At 54.6% G+C, this 25,945-nt stretch overlaps 1 protein-coding gene across 2 annotated transcripts in view; it reads right to left on the minus strand.

The window, feature by feature from the left end:
• The window catches only part of PEPD (peptidase D), a 109,446-nt gene that overhangs the window by 17,633 nt on the left and 65,868 nt on the right, over positions 1 to 25,945 (minus strand). For both annotated transcript variants that reach the window (XM_090260947.1, XM_090260948.1), the window contains exons 10-11: positions 4,836 to 4,904; positions 3,661 to 3,738 (exon numbers count right to left, since the gene is read on the minus strand). In XM_090260947.1, coding sequence (XP_090117073.1) covers positions 3,661 to 3,738; positions 4,836 to 4,904 — 147 coding nt within the window. The remainder of the gene's footprint in view (positions 1 to 3,660; positions 3,739 to 4,835; positions 4,905 to 25,945) is intronic.

A 25,945-nucleotide genomic window follows, 5' to 3' on the forward strand; every position in this document is an offset into this window, starting at 1 on the left:
GTGCTTCTCACTGGACAGAACAGTGAAGGCCACAGCCAGGGGCTGGGCAGATGGCTGGCCAGGGCTTTGCCCTGAGGACTGGGCATGTCCTTAAAACCATGAAACCCTTAGGATGGGGCTGGCTGGTGACAAGAAGGTGTTCCTCTGAAAAAATAGCATGGTGGTGGGGCCTGGCTTGGGCTTGGCCTGGCATCAGGAAGCAGGCCCTAGGGGTGATTCTCATCCTCTAAAGCCGCTGAGGCATCAGGCACCAAGGAAAGTGGGACGCAGAGGCCCCCGATCCCTGAGCCCCAAGCACAGACTTGCACCTCTACAGGCCGTAGTGCACAAACGCCAGACATCTGACTGAGCGGCCACCAGGAGGGAGTAGAATTGTCCCATTGTAGCCTGTGGGAGCCAAGAGATGCCAAGGGCACTCCTGGGGTGCTGGGTGAGCAGCAGCACCCTCAGTGCACAGGGTGGATGTCTGTGACAGAGACACAGGCTACTGCCCACAGATGGAGGGGGCAAGATGAGGGTGATCTTCTCGAGCAGTTTAAACAAATGTCTAGTCACACCAAAGCTGTGGAGTTAACAGGGAACTAACTTGAGAGGAAAGGCAGGAAGGGGCCAGCTGGTATGGGCGCTAGGAGCAGGAGAGGGCAGCCAGGTGGGGAAGGGGCCTGCCCTGGCCCTGATCACTCCTCTGCAGAAGGGAAGGATGGGCAGCTCTGGGGCAACTGGGATAGAGAGGGGCTCGGGTGCCCTCAGCTTGGGGGTGTGAAACTGACAGTGGGAGCAGCAGCATATCGCCTTCATGCCAGCTGGGGTCCAGGTGTCTTCAAAGGCCTCCTTAGGAGGAAATTGGTAGCCCTTGCTCGTCTGGGCAGAGAATTGGGGCCTTGGTGGAGGTGAGCTGTGTCCCCACCTTCGCTGGTTGGCAGGGCAAGGCACCCGAGAGCCGGGGCTTCAGGCTGAACATTATAGGGGGACAGATGGGGCCCCAGTCTCACGACAGGGTTGGAGAGGGGAAGCTGACACCGGTTGGCTGCTAAACATGGTGCTGGGGCAGGCCTCTTCCCCTAACTGGGCTGGCTGCACCCCTGCCACGCCCAGGACACAGAGGACCACGGCCAGCAGGGGGGAGGCCTAGCCTGCACATCCTGACACAGTGCTGCCCTCTTCCGGCCAGTGCTGGAAGGTCTGGCTCTCTAACCACCAGCCACATCCTGCCTGCAAGGTGGGCAACCCAGGTCTGGGAAGCCTTAGACTGGTGCTCTGGAAGGTTCTGGGAAGGGGCGCAGGATGTCCTACCCCTGGAACCACTTCTCTGGCCTCACATTCAGATGGCAGAAGATAAAGGAAGTGGCAGGTGAGGAGGGTTGTCCTAGCTATTTTCCAAATCAAAGAGCCCACTGGAAGCACACCGTGGACCCTTTCCCATCTCTGTTCGCTAGGGGAGCCTACTGAAGGGCCCAGGAGAAGTGGGAAGTGCCACAGGTTGGCCTCAGACCCCCAAATTCAGCACAAGAGTGTGCCTTTCTAAGGTACACTGCTTCCCAGTGGATTTGAACAAGGACAATGGCGCCCCCTCGTGGCTCCTGGGCAGCATGCCAGTTCTTGGCACCTCCACCCACATTAGGGGCTTGTTTCCAACGCTCAGGCTGTTCTGGGAGGACTGGGCAAGTTCATGAGGGCTTGGAGGATGATCAGGGTCGGGATGATAAGAAGCTGACCTCGAAATGCTCTTAGCTCTTGGGTGAAGCAAAAAAGTACAGGCTCCAATTTATAGGGTGCTGACTGAGGCTGACGGGCCCTGGCTGTGCTCCAGGTAAGTGCCTGGTACTGAAAGGACAGAGCATGGGAGGTGGGCCTGGCTGGCCTCAGGCTCTCCCTGGCACACACTCAGAGGACAATTTGGGGGCTGAGAACACAGAACAGGTAGGCTATGTGACTCGAGAGCTACCTGTGAATAAACGAGGCCTGGTGGCTCCTACCTGCAGCCTCTGTCTTAGAACCAGCAGCTGGAGCACAGGTAGGAGAGGCCCTAGCCTGCTGGCTCTGGGGAAGGAGGCAACCATGATGCAGCTCTTACCTGCCCAGGGTCATGCTGTGCCAAGCTCCACCCTTGGCATTTTTGTTCTGTTATCACTGAATCCTCCCAGAGCTATGTGCTGTTACTCCCAATGACTGACAGGAAGCTGAGGCTGAGGAACAGCCACTCAGCTGGGGAAGGCAGGGATTGAACTGGGGACCCTCTGTGCTCATCATCACACATCCCCGCCTCTCTTAGGCTCCCTGTGTATGTGTGTGTGTCTGGGGGGGGGGGGGGGGGGGAGTGTGTCTAAAACTATGGGGAGAGGAAAAGGCTGGCTGCACTCAGCACCCACTCCCCTCTCTTCACCTTCTCCAGTAGAGTATGACTCCCTTGGGCCAGCTCTGGCCCCCAAGCAGCCTCATGGACTGAATGTTAAAATATCTTGGGGATACTTTCACCGGACATCAAGTAATTGAGACGCAGAGTCACTGCTCTGGAATACTCAGCTTTGGGAAGCACTCTGCACTATGCTCATATTTTGGTTTCATACCTTATGATGAAATGTCGTGGCTTTCATGTTGGGATAACAGAATGATTTATTATTTACCAAACACAGTGGGTGCTCAGCAGATCAATTTCAATAAAACAATGGCTTATAAACGCCACCAGCAATCTGGCAGAAGCAGTAATCAACAAAACATGTTGTTCTAAATCCTGCATAATAAATTGACTGTAATAAACTCGTAATTATTCTACTGGCTATATTTCAAAGTTGGCACTAGAAAAATAAAATTACCAATTTGGGCTTGGCAGTAACATCCCAGGAATTCCTTGGATCACGTGTCTAAAACTGTGACTGGGAGACCCAGGTGCCAGTGTTGCCCAGGAGGGCTGAGGCCACTGCACCTGGGCCAGGTGGAGGAAAGGCCCACCCCATCAGGGGCCACCCCAGGAACAGATCTAGGACTGGCCTCCCACGAGGTGAAGACCCTCCCTGCGCAGATAAAGATGGGAGTGGACAAGCAGCTCACAGAGGTGTACTGAGCTCAAAGGGGAGAAACACTGGCCACATGGCCTGCACCAGGGCCCTCTAGCTGGCCAGAATGGCCCCCGACAGCTGGGACCCTGCCCAGGGACTGGCTTCCCATGTCCTGTCCTCCGAGCCAGAATGGGCTACAGAGTCAAAGAACATCAGGAAACTTTACAGGAATCAGAGTCCTTGAAGAGGCCAGGCGGTCCCCCCTTGGAGCCAGTAGTGCTCAGCCATGGCCCAGAGGGCAGGGCCCCCTGCTCTGCTTCCTTAGTCTCCAGCTGAGCCAAGCCTGCGGCAGCCAGCTCTTCCCCAAATCCCTCTGGTCCTGCACTTGGAGCTAGTACCCTTCTGTGTCTCAGTGACCTCGCCTGACCATGGTGAGGGGAGGGAGAATGAGATACCCGCCTCGTGGAGCAGGCTGTGAAAATCCACATCAACTCCGCCGGAAAGCAGGCTTGCGGGACACCATGCAGGTCAATGCCTGTGGCAGGACCAGTCCTCTCAGGGGGGACCCAAGAGGCCTCAGTCAGCCACTCTTGAGGTTGAGCCCCACCGGGCCACGCTGCTCAGGCCCAGAGCCCGGGTGGGGCAGCTCAGCTGCCGCACTCACCACATGTCTCCGTCCTGGAGGGTCCGGTCGTTGGGGGCCCCAGCATGTCCGTAGTGCAGTATGGCTGAGTTCTCACCGCTGCAGAGTGTGAGGAGCAATCAACAGCTCTTCCTCCCCACCGGCCCCAGGGACTGGTGCCCAACCCCCTGCCCCCTGGGCAGTACTGTCCCCCTTGATACAGGGGCCCAGTGGTGCCAGGTCAGGCCCTCAGCCAGAGGGGGGATGCGGGGCATGGTGGCCCCATCCCCCACAGTTACACACTGGTGGGCAGCTTCTCAGCAGCCTCCTATAGTACCCCTGGGGCTGGGGGGTGTGGGTCTGATGTGGACAGCACATGTGAGAATGGAATGGGCAGCAAGTGTCTGTGGGCCTGCAGAAGGGGGTCGGGGAAGCCCTCCTTTGCTGGGAGGGGCCTGGGCTGGGTCAGGGGTCCCTGGGAGTCCTGTTAGGACACACGGCACCAGTGCCTCCTCGCTCCTCTGCTCAAGAGAACTTTCCTCATGAGCGAGGCCTTTAAGAAAAAAAGGAATTTTAAGTCTGTCCAAAGGGAAAAAAAAACCTCACCTGGGTGTAATATTTATGGCCGTGTTCGGGAGTCCCAGGAATCATAAAAGTAGAAATAATGATTTTTCTATCTACCAGAGAACATTTCCAAGGACTGAAACGTTCACATGTATTATTCATGTGCTGAGGACATGCGCATCGCCGGCTCTGTCCTGGCTGAGCAGAGACCAGACAGTCTGACCAGAGGGGCACAGCATAGGGAGACTAGATGGGTGAGCCCAGGGGATGAGGGGGCCACCCACAGCCAGGACATGCCCCTCAAAGACACACCTGTAGGCACACACACACACACACAGCCACAGCTGCTTCCATTCACACCGCACACAGAAGCTGCCATAGCTTGGTCCCCAACCTGCTGGGTATGTGACTGCGGATGGGGTGAGGAAGGCCAGTGGCAGCCAGGTGTCCTCCTTTGCACAGCACTGGCCAGAGCAGGCAGAGGCAACCTCAGCTCCTGGGCCTTAGCTGGGGAAGTAACTTCCAAGCTTAGGTGGGCACAGGTGTGGGCAAGGGAGTAAGCAGGTATGTCTGAGCTGGGGAACAGTGGGACCCCACACTTTCCCCCAAGCTCCGCCCACAATCATCCCCATGTGGCCCAGGATGCCGCTTACCTGCCGCAGATGCAGGTGTAGGAGCTGTGGCGCATGCCGCCCCGGGAGTAACAGTAGTGCTCGAAGAGGCTGCAGGAGAGGAGAGACACATCAGGGTGACTGAGTCACCAGGGCCAGCACACCCCCCTGCCAGGCCTGAGCTTGCCTCAACTCTCCAGTGTGGGTCTGCGAGGCTAGTAGCTGAGGCTGGGGTCAGCCCAGACCACAGAAGCACGGAGATCAGGGTGGGGGGAACAGGCCAGAGGTGCTTGCCACCTTAACACTGGATATCCAGCCTCCCAGCCCATCGGGAGGCCAGCGTGGTCCTGTGGGAAGGTGGGCTGATGTGGGGGCCACAGTGTCTGCAGGGCTGGAGGGAGGTCTCCCTGTGACTCCCACATTCGGTGGCCATACCTCACCCCAACAGGAGGGGCTGGACACACAGTGAGGGAGGAACACAAGAGCTCTCCCAGCCCCTGTGCTGGACTCACCTGGGGCCTTGGGCCTGACCCCAGGGAGCAGAGAAAAGGCAGCAGGAGCTGCTGGGCACTGGCCTGGAGGATGGGGGTGAGGGGCATGCAGGTGGAGCCGGACAGGGAGGGTCTGGGGGACGGGGCAGGCCCTGCCTCTCCCTACTTGGGACAAGGCCCCACCAGCCACGTCCACACAACATCAGCAGTACTGAACCCTTGGAAGCCATGATGCCAAGAACTCTGGAGAGGCTAGCACCCTTCCCTTCCACCCGCCAGATGCCCCAGGACCTGGTGGAACTCTGAGCTCCAAGGGCCCAGCCTCTGTAGAGCCCAGCCGGGGAGGCGGGCTGCCCTCACCCTCCTGAGGCCTGGGCAACAGCTCAGGCCCTGCCCTCCCGGTGGTCCTGGCTGAGAAACAGGTCTAGGTGGCTCAGCCCTGACCACCCACTACCAAGGCAGGGGCCAACCACAGGGCCGTGCCGCTGCCCCCATCTCCAGAACAGCAAGGCCTCCTGTGCACACATAAAGTGGTGATTCTGCTCTGTACGTTCGAGGCCTGTTCTAGAGAACGTCTGTACAGAGGAGTCTAATCTTCCAGGCACTGTAAACACACATTATGTATAATCGTTATGATTGGGTATTAAGTAGTTAGGAATGGTTCAATTGACTTTCAGACATGCCTTATGAGGCTCGGGATGACTGGGTATCTGTGAGTGAAATATTTCCTCAACAGAAAGAATTTCAGGAACTGCTAGGGAGGCGAGAGAGCCACACACTTCCCGTCATGGCAGAAGCACTCAGGTGGCTGCCATTAACTTTAGCCTCAGTCCCAGAGGCCATGGGGATGCTGAGACCTGTCACGGCTGGGAGACAGCCCAGCCCAGCACGTTCCCCCAAGGAGCAAGTCCTTCGGTGTCCCGGTGGGTAGCCTGGAGCGACACTGGCTCCGCAGCCCCTGCTCCTGCCTGGACGCCGAGACTCCACACAGCAAGCTGTGTTGAGTGGGAGGCGCCGGACACACTGGGAGCTGCGGTGCTCCTTAGCTTTGAGAGAAGCTATGACAGAGCAGGCCTTAGAGGGCTGCCTGGCCATTCTCCAGGTGATGGGGACAGCGGGCCCCTGCTGGAGCAGGGGGCAGGCAGAGGGCAGGAATGAACAGACAAGCATGTCCTCCAGCAGCCTGAGGAAACAGGGTGGGGTTGGTTCCCTTCCACGCCCGTCTCAGCAGCAGTCATTGCTCTACTGTGTGACCTACTCAGCATTAACAGCCTTCGTCACTTCCTTTCAAGGAAAAAGGAATTGAGAGTAAGAGGCAGAGCTTATAGAAGCACCTGACTAAGGAGCAGCCACCCAGTTTCCCCCTGCAGTCGCCACAGATGCTCGGGCCATCTCTGTTGGCCATGGGGACAATGCCACACACCCATGGGAAGAGTTGAAAGACCAGGAGAAACGCCCCATGCTAAAAGTTCACTAGCCTAAAAGGGCCTAAAGTTCTTCAACTTGGACTTCAGCACCTACTTTTGTTTTAATATGAACTTATCTGACTTGATGTGCAGACAAATTGGTGTTTTGGTGGCAGCAACAGGTGGCTGCAACAGGCCCATGTCTCCTGTTAAGCGCCTCAGCGGGCCCTTCCTCTGGGGCCTCAGCTGTGGACACGTGAAGGTGCCAAGTTCGGGGCAGGTGCAGCAAGCGGTTCAGGGGGTCTGCAGAAGGACGCAAGTCTGACCTATTTCTGATTTTCAAGGGGTGAGAAGTGAATGCTCCAGACTGGACGCACATGCTTGATGTGAGGCTCCCACACAGCTCGGTCACAGTGCTCGGCAAGCCGTCACGAGGGCAGGCTGCAGCAGAGCCACCCGATTCCAAGGGGCGGCAATAGAAGGACCCTGAATAAAGACCCCTATAGACCTTTACAGAAAACATGGTAAACTGAGCCAGAAGAGGGCACACTGGAGGGGCCTAGCCACTGACTGACACTGTCCACAGCCAGATTCAGCCACAGTGACATGACGGCTGAGTCTGTAACTGGAAACCCTCCCTGTCTGGCACACAGAGGTGCCGCATGAAAGGGAACAAGCAGAGTTCACAGGACAGAAAACGCGAGGCCAGAAAGGAAGGGGAGCTGGCAGCCTTGGGAATGAACCCAAGGTCTTGGCTCTCACTGCCATCTGGGGACAGCAGCAAGACTCTGGGCACACGAGAGGTAAGGCACTAGAACTGAGCTCTACCCCCACATAAAGTTGGGACCGGGGCAGGGATGCACCCTCAGCAAAAGTGTAGATTTGGGAGAACATTCACAAGCATCAAAAGAGATAATCGGGAAGCTTATCTGGGCTCTGAGGAAAATAAATAACATTCTCTGAGATTTCATAGCATGGCTCTGACTTCCATGGGGTTCAGATTTGAGTGTGAAATACCTGCACAGTTTGAAAAGCCCCAAGCCAAGAAAGTAACAAAAAGCTTGGTCCCTCACTGGTGACACCCGGAGCACCCGACAGGAGCAAACACAAAACCAGACTGGGCAGTTGCACCCTCCACCCAGGATCTGCACACACATGCACACGTGCATACCATGTACACAGTGCATACATATAAACATGCACCCACAACACGTACATATGCATATGTGCATGCACATATATGTGCATGTGTATATATACACCCTACATACACTGAAGATGAACTCACAATCCAAAAACAGTTCACAAGAGTTGTCAGACACAGCAAACAGGAGTCTGAGATTCCCAAGAATTTCTGATAACAGAATCCTCAGATACAGACTATGCACACATAAAAATAATTAACATCTAAAAGTACAGTTTGAGAAAAGATCAGGCAGATTTTATGAAGAACCAAAACCAAACTTCTAGAAGTGAGCAGTCTGTATGTCAGAGGACCGCAGACAGGAGGACAGGCAGCAGTGTCGGTGCCCCCAGCGCCCCCTCCGCCTGCTCCCTCAGTCACCCTGTGACTCTCATGTGCAGCACACGTGTCCTGCTGGGCCTAACTGCCCCGCTCCCTCCTGCTCACCTCCAAGGAGGGTGGGGTGGGGGGCACTGGGACTGGGCACATGGCCCAACTCCCATCCTCCCTCCCCCAGCAGCAGGAGGAAAGGGCAGCACTGCCCATACCCCTGCCACCAGCCTCATAGACACCCTGCTGCTCTGTGGTCCCCGAAGCTATCCTCCACATGGCCATTCTTCTAACACCCTTGCCTATAAATTTCCCGTGAGCAAGACACAGGCAGAAAATGCTCTGCATGCAGGCATAAATGAGGACCTTTAAATGACCTGGGAGAGTCTGTGCTGTGAATAATGAGGCAAGTGCAGTTACTGCTGTGACGGGGGGCAGGCCCATTTGTCAGAGTCTGGAGATGACTAATGGGGCAGGGCCAGCGGATTCCAGGGCCCAGGTCTGCAGGGACTGTGTCTCCAGGGACAGCACCACTGGGCCTCCCCTGGGGCCCACAAATTCAGCTCCTGGAGCCTTCCTGGCACATGGCCCAACACCTGGCCTCGGAGGCTTATCATCTGATGCAGAGATAGACACAGCCCTATAAAAACGCACTGGCTGCCCAGGATCACAACACAAAGACGGCCCCGGCAGCAAGTGTCCTGAGAGATCAGCACAAGCGTGAGCCAGTCGGGGCGACCAGCAAGGGCAATAGGCCACATGGGCCACATCGTTCCCCTCCCAAGGTTGGGCCCGGATGCACGTCAGGTTCCTGAGGCCGAGCCAGGAACAGAAGCGTGGATGGGGAGATGGGCAGGGTGGTGGAAGCCACTTGGCTGCACAGGGGGTCTGGGAGAATGAACAGCTACAATATAGGGTTATGAACCTGGGTAGGGGCCAGAACACGGGGGCCGAGGTGTTAGAAGCTAAAGACTGTTTTCCTGGGCCCAGGTGGCAGCCCACCCCCACTGTCACTGCAGTATCCTCACGGTTGCCCTCCCCTTCTTCAGATCTGTGGGCTCCCCACTGCCCTGCCCTGCAGTCCCCGCCCCTGGCCCCACACCCAGCCTCTTGGGGTACCACTCAACACCTAAGCCAATGCCAAATCCTGGCTCTGCCTCTTCATTACCAGCTGTATGGCTTCACCATGCCTCAATTTCCCCATCTGTAAAATGGGACAACAGCATCGCACACAGACACTACCAATGCATGGACCCATGGCCTGGACACCTGCACCTGCGCAGTCCAGCACAGCCAGGCTCCCTATGGGCGTCCTCCAGCCCCATGTGCAGGCCGATGCCCTGCAGTAGCTCTGGGATAAACACGCACACGGGGCTTCTCTTGACACAGGGCAGCTCAGCACCCAGTTCCTTCCCAGCTGCCTCTGCCCCACTCCCACGTCGAGGGCTCTGCTCAAATTCCCAGAGTCCTAGCTCTTTTAACAGAGATCTCTGTGGGCCTTCTGAGGAATGGTGAACTGGTGAGGGTGAGTGCTGCCTGTCCTTCCTCTTCCCCAGGCCCCTGGATGAGGAAAGACACAGAGAACACTAGGGAGCCACCACCGAGACTTTGAGAATGTTTTAAATAATCAAGTAGCAATCAGATGGCCTGTTACCAAGAAGTGGCTGATTTAAAGCCTTGGACTAAACCCAGAAATGCATTATTAATACACCAGTGCTCACAGCACTGCCTGTACAGATGCAGCAGCACTAGGGACGCAGACCATCATGTTGGCTGCAGTGGCCGTCCCCACCAGCGGCTTTCTTCCTGCCTGATGTCCCCCGAGTCCCCTTGCTTCTTCCCCACTGCCCCCACCCCAGTCCTGGACCAGGGACAACATCACCTTCCAACACAAGGCCTCCCTCGGGGGGTATGTGGTGCCAGGCATCGTAGGCCTACGAGGACCACTTTCACACCGACAGGTGGATGACAGCAGATTCTGTGAGCCCCACTTCCTGCCCAGGCCACTCTCCAGACTCCTCCGCCACTGCCACTGTGTCCTCTACAGCACCCTGGGCCTAAGGGTCGCACTGGCGGGAGGGCGTGAGCAGGGCTTGGGGCTCATTCAGAATGGAGCCAACGCAGGCCCTGCTGCCTACTCGGTCTGAGACTTGGAGCAGGTGACACAGCCCCTCCAATAAGAGAAACCAACAGCCACCTGCAGCATTTAGCATTTACAGTAGCTCTTCTGGGAGAGGAGCAATTTCCTGCTTCCCAGATGAGAAAATTTTCACTCCGAGTAGCAAAGCACTAGGGTCAGAGACCCCACCAACTCCGTGTGGCAGCTTGGGGTCCATGCATGGCCTGACTCCAGCACCTCCAAAGTCTCAGGTCTGCAGTGGTGGGGACTGGAACGGCACCTGTCAGCAGGCCAAGGCTTCACACTCCGCAAACACTGGGGGTGACTAATGCCCTGGATGTTCCAGAGTCCTGGCCTCCCACCTGTGCAAGAGGCCCATAGGAAGCCCAAAATGGGCCTTCCAGGCCCAATGGCCCCATGCAATCCCAGGACGGTGCCTTCGGTGGGCTGGTGGGAAGGGGAGCAGGTGCCCCAGGGGAGGCCTGGGGATGCAGAGGCCCTGGAAGGGGAGAATCCACCAACAAGAGGCAAGAACAGCAGAGAGACAGGGATGGTCACTGGTCACAGCGGGAAGACAAGGAGCACTCACTCTGTCTCCAAGAGCGGCTTATCAAGGTATGAGATAATTAGCATTTTAATTGGATAACTGGGAATTCTAAATTGTCTATCTTGTATTAAGCATAACTGAGGATATAACATGACTCTCATGAACAAGTATTCCCTTTTATTCTTGACATGCTTGACTAGGTGGAGTTTCTGAGTTCCTTGGTATCAGTTACTGGATAAAACACTCCTTAACTGTCAAAACGCTGGTTGCATCAGACTGCTAATAAACGTAAATAATGCACACACACACACACACACACACACACAAATGGGAGAGATCCAAGAAATTCTCTACACAAATAAAATAAAAATCACCTATAATCTTATTCGCCAGATAACCTCTATTAAATTTCTGTTAACCATCCTTCCAAGTCTTATTTATTTATTTATTTTTGGGTATAAGCACAGATTAAAAAAATTGTAAACTTTGACCGAAATCCTGAGACCCAGCCCAGTGACCTGACACAGCCTGTGCGCCCAGCAGCCCCCCGAGGCAGCCCCCTCCCACGGAGAGCCGGACTCCTCGCACCCCAGGTTAGTTCTGCCTGGTATGAACTTCACAGAAACTAAATCAGACAACACGGCTCTCCGTCTGGCTCCTTCAGCTGCTCCACACTGCGCCGGGGGAGCCCGGCAGTGGGAAGCCGTTGCTTCCTCATTCTCATAGCGTGCCCCTGGGGGACTGTGCCCCGAGGACCTCTGCAGTCACCCACTGGTGAACGCTCTGGTTGTTTCCAGATTGCAGCCATCGTGAATAGTGCTGCCGCGGACATCTTGCCAGTCTTTGGGGGCAGTGTGCCTGTGTCTCCATTGAGCTCAAGCCAGGGGAGGAAATGCTGTGTCCTGGGATGTCGTGTAGGTTTAGCTTAGCAGATAAAGCTGGGATTTCCAGGTGGCTGCACCAATTTATTCACTGGCCTATAACTTCTTCTACTTCATACCTGTCCCTGGGGCCCACTGAGCTGACAAGAATCTGAAAGGACAAACGGCCCCACCCTGTCCTGGGTGTCTTGGGGAAGGTTCTGCTAAAATTCCTAGAAACGATAGATGCGTCTATATGATTTTTCTCTTGAACACTCTCACTATGACCAGAATCAGCCTGCGTCTCCCCACTCACACTGCTTCCCCTGGTACAGGGGGCCATCTCTTTTCGCCCGGTCAATGGTGGCAGTGGTCCCATCGCTCCCTTTGCTTCAGCTCTTGTCCCCTACAGAGCATGCTCCACAGAGGGGTCATGTCACAATTTAAGGGACTCCTCTGTTCAAACCCGACCCTGGCTTCCCATGAGCAGCCTGCCTCCCTCTCAGTCTGTCTCCTTGCTGCTCCGGGGACCACCAGGCAAGCTCCCACCTCAGGCCACTGGATGAGTCCTGTTCTTTCTGCCTGGAGCGTGTCCCAGACGTCCACAGCTTGCTCTCTCCTCCTTTAGGTCTCCCCTCCTTTGTCTCCTCTCAGGGATGCCTGAGGCCCTGGATAAAGAGGACACTGTCCCCCTTTAGCCCTCACCATTATCTAACATGTTATCCATCCAACCATCCATCCGTCTGTCTGTCCATCCTTTCTCACCTCCCATTAAGCAGGGGTTTTGTCTATTTTCTTCACTGTAGGAGCCCCAGAGCCTGGAATAGTGCCAGGTACACAGAAGCCGTTCAGTTCACTCTTGTTGAGTGACTGAGTAAGTAAATGGTTGCGTGGCAGTAACACAGCCAATAATTTACTTAACCAACTTCACGCTGTTAGATATGTAGGTTATGGGAGACACCCATGGCCATATGCCTTTTCACTGTCTTCAGGCTAAATTGCTAAAAGTAGAATTACTGAGCATATGCACATTTTTGAGTCCCAGGTCATATTCTGCCAAATGGACCCCAGAAAACCCATCAGGATTTTCAGGGCCCCGCACAGTGCACCCCAGGGTCTCTGTGCCCACAGGACTGCCAACATGGCAGGCAAAAGAAAACGCTACTTCCTTCTTTCGTGGTTAATTGGCAAGTTTGAATATGCTTTGTATTTATTTCCTCATATTGCCTCCTTTCTGAATGGCCCGTTTCTTTCTTAGAAAACTGAATGCTTATCTTTTCCTATTAATCCTTAAGGGATTTATATATGAAGGATACTAGTAGCTCTGACCAACATCTATGTAACAAGCAGCTAGCCCCATCTGGGTTTCTCCAGTATTGTACCTCCTCTGATGATTCCCCGAAAAGACAGGGTACCTGGGCAGGAGCTGCAGACCAGGGCAGAATGAGAGCGGGGCTGGATGGTAGCAACACACAGGAGGACAAACCCCAGGGCCCGCAGCATGCAGCTCAAGTGGGATATTCTATGTCTGTGAATCCAGACCCATTCGGGACTGACACCCCAAGCCAGTGGGAAGGCGCAGCTCTAGAAGGCCCTGGGGAGCTGTGGAAACACTGGCACAATTCGCCAAGTGTTCTCTGCCTCATTCTGGGCTCAGCGACTGTTCACAACTGACCCAATCTCACCAGCCCTTGCTGACATCAGCAATAACGCATTTCTTGGCCCCAGACTGAAAACTCTCCGTTTAAAAATGACCAGGCTGCCCTAGGAATCATTTAAGCCAGTCACCAGGAAGGGGTGGAGGGAGATAATCCTGTCTCACAATTTAGAGGCTACTTTTCCCTCCAAGGGACAGCAGCACAGCCACTGTCCTTCCCCAGGAAGGCACAGGGGAGGGAAGCCAGGTACACAGGGAGCCTTCTGGAGGTGGGGGTGGGGGCGGGGAAAGGACTGGACATGATGGGATCTTCTTTGAGCTAGTACTTCCCCAAGCGCAGTAAGAATCCATGAGATGGAGCACACCAATAAATATATTTTATGCATTAGATATTTAACGTGTTAACCTTCCATTTATGGTGAATCATACTGGTTTCACTCAAGACAGAAATAGAAAGCTTTCTTTTAAAAATATTTGTTTTTAAAAAAGTAAAGAAACGAGTAAGCAAATAAAGTGCTACAGGTGGGACGAGGATTAGGAGGAGCTGCAGTGGTGTCACGCAAGTGACGGTGTTGGGAGACTCTGCTCAGAGGCCCCGCTGAGGAAGCACCTGCTCGAGTTCTGGGCAGGGACACTTTGGTCCCTAAGCTCCCCAGTCCCCAGATGCCATGTGCAGCCTTTGGAAAACAGCTGGTGGAGTGAGCTCCAAGAGAACCCGGGTTCTTTCCTGAGCCCCAGCTCGCTCCTGTCCCCAGCTCAGCAGCCTCGGACACCAGGTCAGCGTGGACGCTGCAGACAAAAGGCCAAACAGGTTCCCTGAGGGCAGGAAATAAAGCCACCTCCAGAAAACCTGGCTGCTGAGGGCCTCAGACAAGGGGATACCCAGCTCTTACCACGACGGTCTGCTCTTCCACCATGTGCAGGCAGTGAGAGCTTCCCTTGGCCCAGAATCCTGGCTGGAGCCACACCTGGCAACGCTGCCACCTCCCTTTACTTCACAGCTCATCCTAAGGTCAGGTCATTAGATGGAGTCTGGTCAGGGCCTCTCTGGGCTGCCCACACGGGACCACAGCTGTACAGCATGATGGGCGCCCATGGCCCCCTCACCCCGCCTGGGCATCCTTGGAGGTACCACCTGCCATGAACTCTACCCCCTCCCCAGTGGAAGAAACAAAACCTAGAATCTCCCACCCAACAGGTGTTTCCTAAATACCAACCCTGCAGGAGACAAGGTGCAGGTTCTAGCCAGCAAAGGCAAGACAGAAGCCCCTAGTCATCCCTTCTAGAGAAAGGAAGACCTTTGCTTTTTGAGTCTCTCTGGGGTGTTTTGTTTCTAGACTCCAGGGCTACTTTATTTCCAAACACCAAACTCCTTCCTCCCAGCTTTACAATCTTAAAATATTTCACAAATGTGTCATATCAGATCGAACATTCTCTGGAAAGTGTTCTTTATCAATGCCTCTCAAAAGAGGCAGCCCAAAGCCCCGGCTCCCCATCCCCGTGCTCCCGCCCTGGGCAGCCCCTGTAGCCCTCCTCTGCTGCATCGGTGGGCTGCCTGGGCCCCGGCCATGACAATGCAGAGCTGGGTCCACATACGGGCCCACATAGTCCCTCCCAACCGCGCTCTGCTCATGGCTCTGAGGGGCAGACAGGTGCGGCACCAGGCACGCCCCCATGATCCACTCCAGGTATTTTAAGCACTGGACACCAAATATAGTGAACTGGTCACCAGCTTGGGGGCAGGGGGGTGGTCAGTGTGCAGCGGGAGGCCAGGGACACTGCTTGGCTGGAGGGACCCAGGGAAACGGCGTCCCTGCAGCCCAAGATTCATGACCTCCTGCAGTGAGGACCGTGGAGGCCTTGCCAGGTGACCATGACCCTGAGGAAGAGTCTCCTGAGCTCCTGGGGGCCACAAAGTGCAGGCTGAAGGCAAACCAGCAGTGGAGGGAGGCTCAGACACTGCCTGGCAGGGCCAAACCCTCCCACCCTGCCTGTGGCTGCGTTTTATGGCAGCGAGGGGTCTGTTTAGTGTGAGCTGCTGAAGACTCCTCTTCTCTGTTATTTTAGTCACATTTGGCTGAAGGAATAACAGGAATGCTATTTATCACTCTGAAAGACTTTATCTACTTACAATGTTAAATGGGGGTTACACTCATGCTGACCTAGAGAAGGATCAGCTCTCAAAGAGGTGCTGCTGGAGGGGATGCTCCAAGCATGGAGTCGGGGTTGGGGTCAACAGGGCAAGGGTTTGGTCTGGCCAGCAGCCCCTCCAGCACAGTGAGGGCCCCATCTGTGTCCCCCACATTTCAGTGTGGTGAGGACACGTCAGGGAGTGCCGCCACTAGCCAGGGCCTCACACCCTCTCCAGCCTCAGAGGCAGAAGATGCGGAGGTGGGAGAGCCCCAGGTGGGTCCACAGTGGGTCGACAGAGGACGGAGAAGCGACTGAAGAACTCACTCGTGTGCTCTGAGCATTTCCCCTGCCAGCATCCCTGAGCTATAGGGCGTGTCCCTAAAAATATATTCTCCAGCCCCCATGAATTTAAATTTTTGGAAACTTAAACCTATTTACCAATAGCTAATTAACAAGGTCTAAGTCCTATGATGACAGGGTGATTAAACTGTTTTTGAAATAATCCATTTTTAATTAAAATGCTATCCTCTCTTGGTTTCTGGATAGCTTCAAAAGAGAGCTTTAACAGATGTCTTGCTTTTAAATACACATTATATAAAGCCAATCATTAGAAGAATTCATGCTTTTAATTAGATTTTAATTATTCTTTGCCTATTGATGCAAAGTTAATATTCTTTCTTTATGGTACTAAAACTGCTAACCAAAGCCAGCAGACAGCTAGCAGGAATTCTTCCGTGTGTGAAGAAATGCCATTTCAGAGAGCTGTGTGGCTGCAATGGTACTCACCAGAGCTGTCTGCCCTTGTCCTGGTGCCTGGTCAGGAGGCGCGCTCCCGGCTCCTGGCCCGGAAAAGTCATGCTCCAAGGTGGGAGCACTGGTTGTGTGGCAAGGGTCCGGGTTTCCCCTTCTCCTGTCAGCCACGTGGCAGACTTCTCCACTCCCCTCCCTGCACACTCTTTGAAGCATCTCTCTGGGGCAACCCATGAAAACAACCATATCACCCACTAAAATTCAGAACGCTTTCAAAATGCAACGAGAGCGTGGAGGATGAGGAAGGGGGGCCACGGTGTGAAGGTGTGCTTTCCCATCTGCCTGGCTGGGCCACTGCAGTGTCTGGGCATCCACACACCACTCAGTGTGCCCTAAGAGCTCCCTTCCGGGCTCCACCCCAACACCATCCCAAGACCACCCACTGCCAGCACTCAGTTAGGTCCAGGATTACTGCAGCCACTCCTCACAGCTTCCCCCAGTCCACCTGGCTGTCCTCATGGCCTTTAAACAGGAGGTGATGGCTGGAGGGGGCTTTCAAGTGGCCTCTCCCTCCTCATCATCAATAGCCCTTCATCGGTATGGCCTGCCCCACCTCCTCCCTTATCAGATTGGTAAAGATGAATAATAAAAACACTACAATGAACTCTGAGGCCCAAGTGGGAACATGGGCGCTCACGTGTGTGTGTGGGCACGCGCGCGCACACACGTGTACTTGTCCAGCTTGGTGGCCTGAGAGTATGGCTTCTACAAACAGTCACCTGGCTCCTCCAAAACCCATCTGCCCGCTGTGGGATCTTGGGCCAGTTCCTTAAAGCCCTCCCGACTCTGTGTCCTAAACAGTGGCAAGGATGTCACTCCCCACCACCTGGTATTAAAGAGAAAACCCCCAGGAAGCATGTAGCACATGCTCACCCCACATTAACACTCTCCGCAGCTGTGCCAGAGAACTTCTACAGGGCAGCTGGGTTTTCTGCATTGAAATTCCCTCTAGCAATTCCATTTGCAGGAATTTACCCTGAAGAGATGATCAGTTAAGTACCTAAGAGGTGGGGAGATGAGGCTGACTGTCACAGTAGTGAGTGGGAAACCACCTCCTGGCTGCCCCAGTCGGGGACTGGTTAAGCAGATTATGGGGGAGGCCCACAGGTGCAGGGTGCCCTAGTTCAGTGCCAGAAGGAGACTTCCACTTTACACAGGAGGAGGAACAGACTCTGCCTGGCGTGATGCCAGCCGATCAAAGCCTCTCTGTGCTCCTTGGAGAGATCCAGGAAGCTTATTTGCTAAAGCCACAGGGGTTAGTGACCCTCCACCTCACGGGATATTTTTCATATCTTGTTTATAATGCTCTGTACTGACTGAATTTCCTATTGTGATATGTAATACCTTTTCATCAGTACAAAGGTAGTTTCATTTTGAAACTATTTTTTTTCAAAAAAAGCTATCTGTTAAAGACCGGCTCCCCTGGACCCAGCCTTGCCCCACTGGCCCCACTGGGTCTCTCTTCTGATAACGTCCCAGGTGGACACACAGCCACAACTCAGGATGACTCCATGGAGCTGCCGCAAGAGGTCGCCAGTGCACACCTCTGGCCACCCACACAAAGCACCTTGAGAAACTTTCAGCCTGGCTTGAGGGACCACAATTCAGAAACCAAGTCTGTAGGCAAGACTCTTTGGTATGGAGTGTAGCGAATCTAAGCCATGAGTGATGGCTCAGCTCAGCCCACTTCTCTTCCTTCTTTGGCATCGAATTCAGAGGCAAAACCTCCACCTGCATAAGTATCCCTCCTGCAGTGTGAGTGGGATGTCAGGTGTCAGAGACTTGGTAGTAAACAGCCTTGCCCTCTTCTTCTGGCTACCCATACCACAACGCTGCCCTGTGGGGGCCACCCACCCCTAGGGAAACGAACAACTTGGGATTCCGCTAGAGTGGAGGGAGCCAGAGACAGGATGGGGCCAAACGTGCAGCTCTGAAGGGCCACCATGAGAAGCAAATTTGCCTCTGGTCCGTCACTGGGAGAACCCCAGCTATCTCTCTGCCCCAGGAGCAGAAGGAAGCTTCTCTGTCAGGGAGCATGCCACTGTGAATGGGAGCAAAGGCGGGAAGTCGGGGCTCCCTGCACATGCAGCCTGGAAGCAGTGACCCTGGCCTTGGCTGAGGTCACCTTGGCCCCCTCAGCTGTACCGCGGCACTGGGCTGGGCACAGTGGTACACCTGACCTTCATGCTGCAGCTGGGTGTTCTGGGGGAAAACACCTTAAGGCAATGGCTTCTACCCACCAGTCCTGGGCCCCAGAAGCTACACGAACACTTGCACTAGGCCCCCAACCAATTCCAAGCCCTATAAATCCAATTCTCTATCCTGGCCTTCCTCACCTGGGGCACCAAGCAAGCTTGTTGGTGCATTGGGGTCATCCTCCCCAGAAGCTTCAGTAACCAGGGAAGGGGCTTCCTTATGAAATCTCTTAGTCTGGTCGCTAGTTCTCACCTCGTCCAGCATGAGGTGTCTTATCCTTCGGCAGCAGGGCTAGAGCTCTCCCCCTTCCCTGCAAAGGGGGCATTCCCACTCCACAAACATACAGGGCATGCCAGGGCCCTTGAGACAGTCTTAGAATAATGATGCCCACTTTGTACCTCCAGGGCACTTTACTAATTTATAAGGTAATTTTAATAACTATGTATTAACTTTACATTCCCCTTTTACCTATTTTGGTGGCTATGAACTATTAGGAACTAGGTGATAGATTACAATAGGCTCCAGGGACATTTTATTAACAAATGCCCCATGTTTAAAAACCTTCTTGTCAAATGAGAAACATTAAGAAATGCTGTCCCTTTTATAATTGCCTCTAATAGACTCAATATTCAGGTCCTGGCCTTAACAGACAGCCCAGGCAGTACTTTCCTAAATTGCATCTAACTTTCATTTTCTTTCTGTCACCGGCCAACGGAATAATTCTGAAAGCACGCAAGCGGTCATTTCACTGTGTCAACCTGCAGTTCCTGAGGTGCCTGTCAATTTCAAAGGTACAAGGACCACTCAGGACGAGAGACACGCAGCAGCCTTTATCCAGACTGTCACTGCAGCAGCCCTGCTTTTTGGTGTTTTAGGTTTTGTTTTTGGTTCCTTAACCTATTTATTGAAACATACACAAAGTGCACACACAGTAGGTTCCATCGGCACTGCCCGTGGGGACTTAGTGTAAGTGCCCTTGAGTCTGGCTTCTTTCGCTGACACTACCCTCAGGAGAGCCATCCGTCCATGCGCCCGGGTGCAGAGAGCCTGTTTGTTGCCACTGCTTAAAGGTACTTGTTGTGTGGAATGCCAGAGGTTATACACCTCCACGGCGGGCTCTGGGTCCCCTGTTGTAAACCACTCCCAGCCTACATACAGAACGTCCTCGCATGTGTGCCTTTTGTGTGTCTGCTGAGTGCCAAGTGGACTCACTGGTCACCAGGCATGGACTGCTCGGCTTTGGTAGATGCTGCCTGTTGTCTTCTGGAGGCTGTCCCAGCATCTGTTTTTTGTTTGCCTTTTTTTCCCCTGGAAGGGAAAAAACTTTCAAACCCATTACTTTATGAACCAGAGACTTGAACCCGAGCGTGGGGCTTTGGAGTGTCTCACCACGCCGGGAGCTGCCAGCCTGCAGCCGCCCAGGCAAGCTCCTCCCTCGGCCATCTCGGGCAAAGCAGGCAGCAAGGGCCTTCTAATGTCAGACCTACCCTGTGGGAAAATAGCACATATGGCCTTGCCTAGCCCCCACGGACACGATTCTGGAGAGCCGCAGACAGACCCTGATGTCCCCTCAGAGGTAACTAACTACCTTTGTACAACAGAGGCCTCCACAGAAATGGGAACTTGATCAGGGATGAGATGGGGCAGAGGCAGTGAAAACCATGACGACCCTTCAACTAGGGGAGAAAGCTGCCGGCTGAGGGCATCCAGAAGCAGCTGGGAAAGGTCATGGCTTTGGGTAGCTGTTGAGCCTCGGGAACAGGGTCAGGAAGGAGCCAGGTGGAGAAAACAGGAGGCTGGCGAGCACAGGTGAGGGCCAGCCCTGCCTGCTCTGAGTGAGGGACTGACACAGAGCACTCGGGCAGCACACACACTGGACAGTGACTGACGTATAAGGACAGCAAGCCGAGGAGAGAGACAACCGCTTCCACGGAAAAGCCCCAGGGCACAGGTGCCAGGCGCACAGGAAGATCAGAGCAGGGCCACCACAGGAAGCTGAGGGGTGAGGTGGGACAGAGGAGATGGCTGAGGGCCAAGTGCGGGCGCGCAGCTGAGGGGACAGCTCCATCTTCCACCCAGCACTCCCAGACAGAGGAGAGAACATGCTCAGCCTCCCAGGGCTGCTGGAAAGCCACAGAGCTGGGAATCCTTTGTTTTTATTTCCAAACTCAAAGGGCCCTTGGCTGAGCGTCTGATCCTGACTCAAAGCCACAAGGGGACCCCTGGCAAGCCCGACACAGAGGAGCCTCAGCTGTGACAGCCCAGGGGCCTTGGAAAATTGAGGCCCAGAAGCCAGTTTTGGAAGTTTATGAATAATAAATGCAATTAAAGTGATGGAAAACAGAACACGGAAGCCAAGCTGGGGCCCCAGGGCAGGCAACTCAGGAGGTGGGGGCACTAAGTCCTCACCTGGCCACAGCCCAGGTCAAAGAGCAATTGGGGCATGGATCCGGCTGAGGAATAAAGCCCCCCCCCCCCGAACCCGCCCCCCTGTTAATCCCAGACAGGGTAGGGCTCCTCGCCCCTGAGCATGCCCCTCTGGCCTCAGGGTCCTCAGCCCTGAAATGGGAAGGATGATCATACGTGGATTGGATGTTGTCACACAATGCTGTTCCTCTGACCCTCTGCTCTCACAGCAGTACCTGGGGGTCAGAATCTCCCGGGGCTGCAGGCAGAGGGCTTCCTGGGGCCCCTCACGCCACACTCCCACAGTGTCGTTGTTGGTCTCTGACACCAGCCCCACGGAGGGGCTCATGCTGGTCTAAGGCTGGTTTGCATGTGGGTCCCATCCAGGCTCTCAGCAGGTCCTCTGCCTGCCTGGTGTCTGGCACTGAATAGTCACTCAACAAACGTCAGAGGAGGGTAGAGCAGGTGTGCAGGAAGGGGGCAGTGAGAAGGAAGCAAGGTGTTTGAGCTGGGGGAGCAGAGGAAAAGTCTGAAGTTAAACTGGTCCAGAGCTCCCTCTGACCATAGGTCTCCAGCGTGATTTCAGGGTGCAACTTGTGGCCTAGAGAAGCAGGGGAGGGGAGAGAAGGAAGAGCAAGAAGAGGAGGAGGTGCGGAGGACAATGACGGGACAGGGGAGAGAGGAGGGGGAGGGGAGGGGCTCCCAGAACCTCACCCGGAAGAGCCTTCTTTAGCATCTCCCGCTGGCCCAGGACAGGGTGTTCCTGCCTGACAGAGACAGCCCAGTAGAGGGCTCTAGTCCTCCGAAGGCTGAGGACACAACTGCCCCCACCCTGGGCCATGAACCTAGTGGAACCAGGGAGGCCTCAGTGGCTGCCACAGATGAAGTCACCCAGAGACATGTTCCCCTCTCCCCGTAGCGGCTGCAAGGGCCTGTCAGTGAAGATGGGTGAGATATTACCAGGAAGGTTCTCTTCCTTACTACAAATTGCACCTTTATGGGAAAATCAATGATACTGCCTCCCAATCTTCCACACTTGTTGCTGGTCTGAAGTAATTATTCTGTGGTCCAACAAGCCAAAACTGGGCTGGTGTCCCCGGGAGTGCCTGCCCTGTGTCCCAGGGGTGCAGGGAAGGGTGGGGGGCTGGGAAGAGAAGCTGATGGGAGAGATCTGCCATGTCCAGTTCCCTGAGTCCTCAGGAGGCCCCTAGGGCTCGTTCAGGAATACCACGGCACACCTGCTATGCGCCAGCTGTGAAGTGCTGTGGTCACAGGATGAGCAAGGCAGAACCTGGGCCTCAAGTCTTCAGAAAGACAGAGACCCCCTGATTACCTGTGACAGTGTGAAGCTGGACAAAGCAGAAGCTACCTGCTGGGAGAGCACAGCCACAGGGAAGGGACTCATGAGAAGACTTCCTGAAAGAGGGGGTCTGCTGCAAAAAGCAGAGCAAGTGGGCAATCCCGAGGCAGAGAACAGCAGGCAGGTGAGAAGAGTGGCAACAAGGCCTGAGGAGGCAGCCAGGGCTTGGGGACAGTGAAGAGAGAAGGGCCCTGAGGCTGGAGAAGAGACCGCCTGCCTGTCTCACCCTCAGAACTGCAGTATCGTTCATGCCTGGCACAGTCACACTGCACATTAACTTCTCAGACAGTCTACTTTTATTTCTTTCAAGATTCTTTTAAATGATAGCTTGTTTAACTACCAACATCAATTGGCCAGCAATTCCATGAACAAATGGTTCTCTGCTTATCTCTGAGTTCAGCCACTTTTATTTGTCCCCAAGTAGTTGGCAGGAACCAGTCACATCAATAAAGGAACATCAATTTTTAACAGCCACATGAGATGCAACAGCTTCAGATAGATTTTCCGCCAGCAAACAGGGAGCCTGGAGGAGCGGTTATTAACAGCCATTAGAGACAGGCAGGCGGGCCTGGGAGTCAGGGCCCCAGCGTTAGTCTGGATTAAGGACATACTATAAGCACTGGACCTCTAGATGTCATAAATAGTGCTGAAGTTTTAGACTGTGGTTGAACTGTCTATTGTCACAATCATTTAGGTCACGGCGTGTTTGATGTTGTCTAGCAAAATGACAGATATCTTTCTCTACTGCTAAGTGCACAGAGCCCATCGGAGTAAATCCAGCTAAACTGCCCACTACAGGGAAGCAGACAGCAGCATGAGGGGAGACTCTGAAGCAGGTGGTGGGATCAGAAGCAACCAGAACAGTGATTTCCAGAGGTGCATGGGTTGTGCAGAGAGGGGCCTGTTTTCTCATTGACCCTCGCCACTTCCTGACATGTAATCTCATCGTTAGAAGAGGTGGGGTTTTAAACCCTCAATAAGTCATGGGGTGTTAACCCAGCCTCTCCCAACAACCAAGTCACGGCAGATCCAATGGAAGGGGCAGAAAAAATAATGCAGGGAGAACAATGTAGTGAAGTGTTTCTACATGAACTAGGAGGACCGAAGTGTATTAAAGCAATGGGTGATCCTCCTGGAGAGCTGGAAGTAACTCTCCCAGTCCACCGGCTGGCCCACTGCCCAGACGCACCCAAGAATATTGCCAACAACACTTCGGGGCTTATCTGGGAAACGAATCTCAGAGGGCCGCCCTTGAGGCACTGGATTTCTGGTACAGATACTCAGCTGGGCACAGAGTGAACACATCCCTCCACTCCCTGGGCCTGGAGAACTTCCCAAGAGGCAGGGACGCTACACCGAACTCTCCCAAGACCCACTCTGTATCCATTTAGCAGGAGAAACAATGCCCACCTTCAATCCTGCCCTGGCTCAGAGCTTGACCACACAATGGCTTGCTTCCTCCCTGGGGCCAGACTGGCCCAACTCTGGTTGCTGGAAAACGGAGACTGCAGGGTGTCAAGGGAAGAGGCAGGTCAAGGGTTCCACAGGCCCATTAACCCTCTTACATACAAGGTCAAGACCTATGCTGGGGCCCGCTATGCCCAAGCCTTGCCTGATGATGAGTCCTCCCACTGTCCAGCCACCCAGGCCAGGACTGGAGTGGCCCCTGCTTTACGGAGGTGGGAACACAGTGTCTCGCCCACAGTAGGCAGCCAGGAGGCAGGGCAGCTGCCCTGGAGGAAAATGCTCTCCCTGAGCTGGGTGCTCTCCTGGAGCAGAGCTGTGGAGTCTCAGCAATGGCAGCTCCAGGACTGAGGGGTGATCCCTCTCCACTGCAGGAGTGGAGGAAACAAGCCAGATGCTGTCTTGCAAAGGGGACCCGAGCTCCAGTTCAGGCTGGTGGCACAGCTCTCTTTGCCATGCACAAGTGGAGGTTTGAGGGGCTTCTCCAGACTGGTCATGCCTGAGCAAGGAAAAGTGTGACACGCTGGAGCTCCCATAACCTGAACACTTCCCATATGCACCCAGAGCCCTCAGAATGCACAAGCAGCACTGGGGTCCTGCACCTCCTAGCCCCTACCTCTCTTTGGCTAGGCACCTAAGCCCAGGGGCTGCCCCAGCACCAGACTCTCCAAATCCTCTCCTAGAGGGGCTGAACCTCAGGCATTGGTGGGTCCCCTTTCTCCCGCTGCCCATCTGGGTGTGTGGGGATGTAGGGTGGAACACTGGCAACCTGCCTGGCACAGAGCAGGCTGGCCTCTGGGTGGGCTGGCTGGAATGACCATCGAGCCTCACCCACCAACAGGGGACGCTTGGCAATGCCCCCGGGACTCGTGCCGTTGGTTTCAGCTTCCTGGGGTCTCTCAGTGAAGACAATTCCCCAGATGAGAAGGATCCCACTAAGAAATGGTCACCGCAGCAGGTTCCTCAGATGTGTGTGGTTCACACAGTCCAGCGCCATCCGTGGGAAAGGTAACAGGTGCCCCCAACTGCCAGCCCACCTGACAGGTGCTGCCACTCTTGGGCCTTGATTAATGCCTTTCATAAACTCCACAAAGAAAATGCCAAACTTTACAAGATGGGATTCCAAGAAATGTTCTTTATGATTTTATGCTGGCTTTTCCTCAAGCATAGCGAGAGTTCATTTATAAAAATTCTAAATGGCATCCAGTGGGATCTGCCACAAGAAGGCTGACAATGCCCTGGAAGTGACCCTGGCTAGAAATGAATCTTCCCAGCTGTTTCTCTGTCCTCTCCTCTGCTGCCTCGATCTCCCAGGCACAGGGGTCCCCAGTCTTCTCTACCTCATTTAATAGCAACTCCATTCTTCCAGGTACTCAAGTCGAAAACCCTGGAGTCTCCTCTGATCTGACAGGGAATCCTGCTGGCTCTGCCTTCAAAATCAGGCAGAGACCAGATCCCTCGATCACCATAGGGCCATCGGGTTCACCAGGGCCAGCACAGACTATGCCCAGAAGCTGCCTAGTTCTCACCTGGACACTCAGTCACCTCTCACATCGCAGCGGCCTCCTCAGTGGGCTCCCCCTGCGGCTGCCCTTGCCCCCTGCAGCTTCTCCTCAGCACAAGGCCAAAGGCCGTGCTCCACTGCCACCAGACTGGGCCCCTCCTCTGCTCAGCCCTGCCAGGCCCCGAGGGACCTGCCCCTCCCATCTTGGACCTCAGGCCCATCCCCATTCCTGTCCTCTGCCTCTTGGGGGACACCTCTCCTCTGACCCCCCCAAGTCCTGGCCCCTTGGCCCCTCTGGAACTTACTCCAATCCTCTTACAAGAGGCCTTCAATGTCACCCTATTCAAACCCGCAAATCACTTCCAAGACTCCCTCTTTCCTTCCCTCATTTTATTTTTCTGTAGTATCTGTCACCATCAAGTATGTTGTACATTTTACTAATTTACTTTGTTTACTTCTGCTCCAGAGCTTCATAGACAAGTTTTCCTCTGTTCTGTCCCCCGGAACAATGCTGGGCACAGGCAGTTACCCAATAAACATTTGTGATCCAATGAAATGGCACAGTCATACTGGGAACGAGACAGACTGGCCAGAGGGCAGAAGGGCCAAGGGGCTCACGGGTGGGCTGCACACCAAGGGCAGACAGGCGGTACATGGGGGGCACCTGTCAGCCTGCTCAGCCAAGA

Source organism: Furipterus horrens, unplaced genomic scaffold, assembly GCF_987537825.1.
Source record: "Furipterus horrens unplaced genomic scaffold, mFurHor1.1.pri manual_scaffold_13, whole genome shotgun sequence".
Lineage (NCBI taxonomy): Eukaryota > Metazoa > Chordata > Mammalia > Chiroptera > Furipteridae > Furipterus > Furipterus horrens.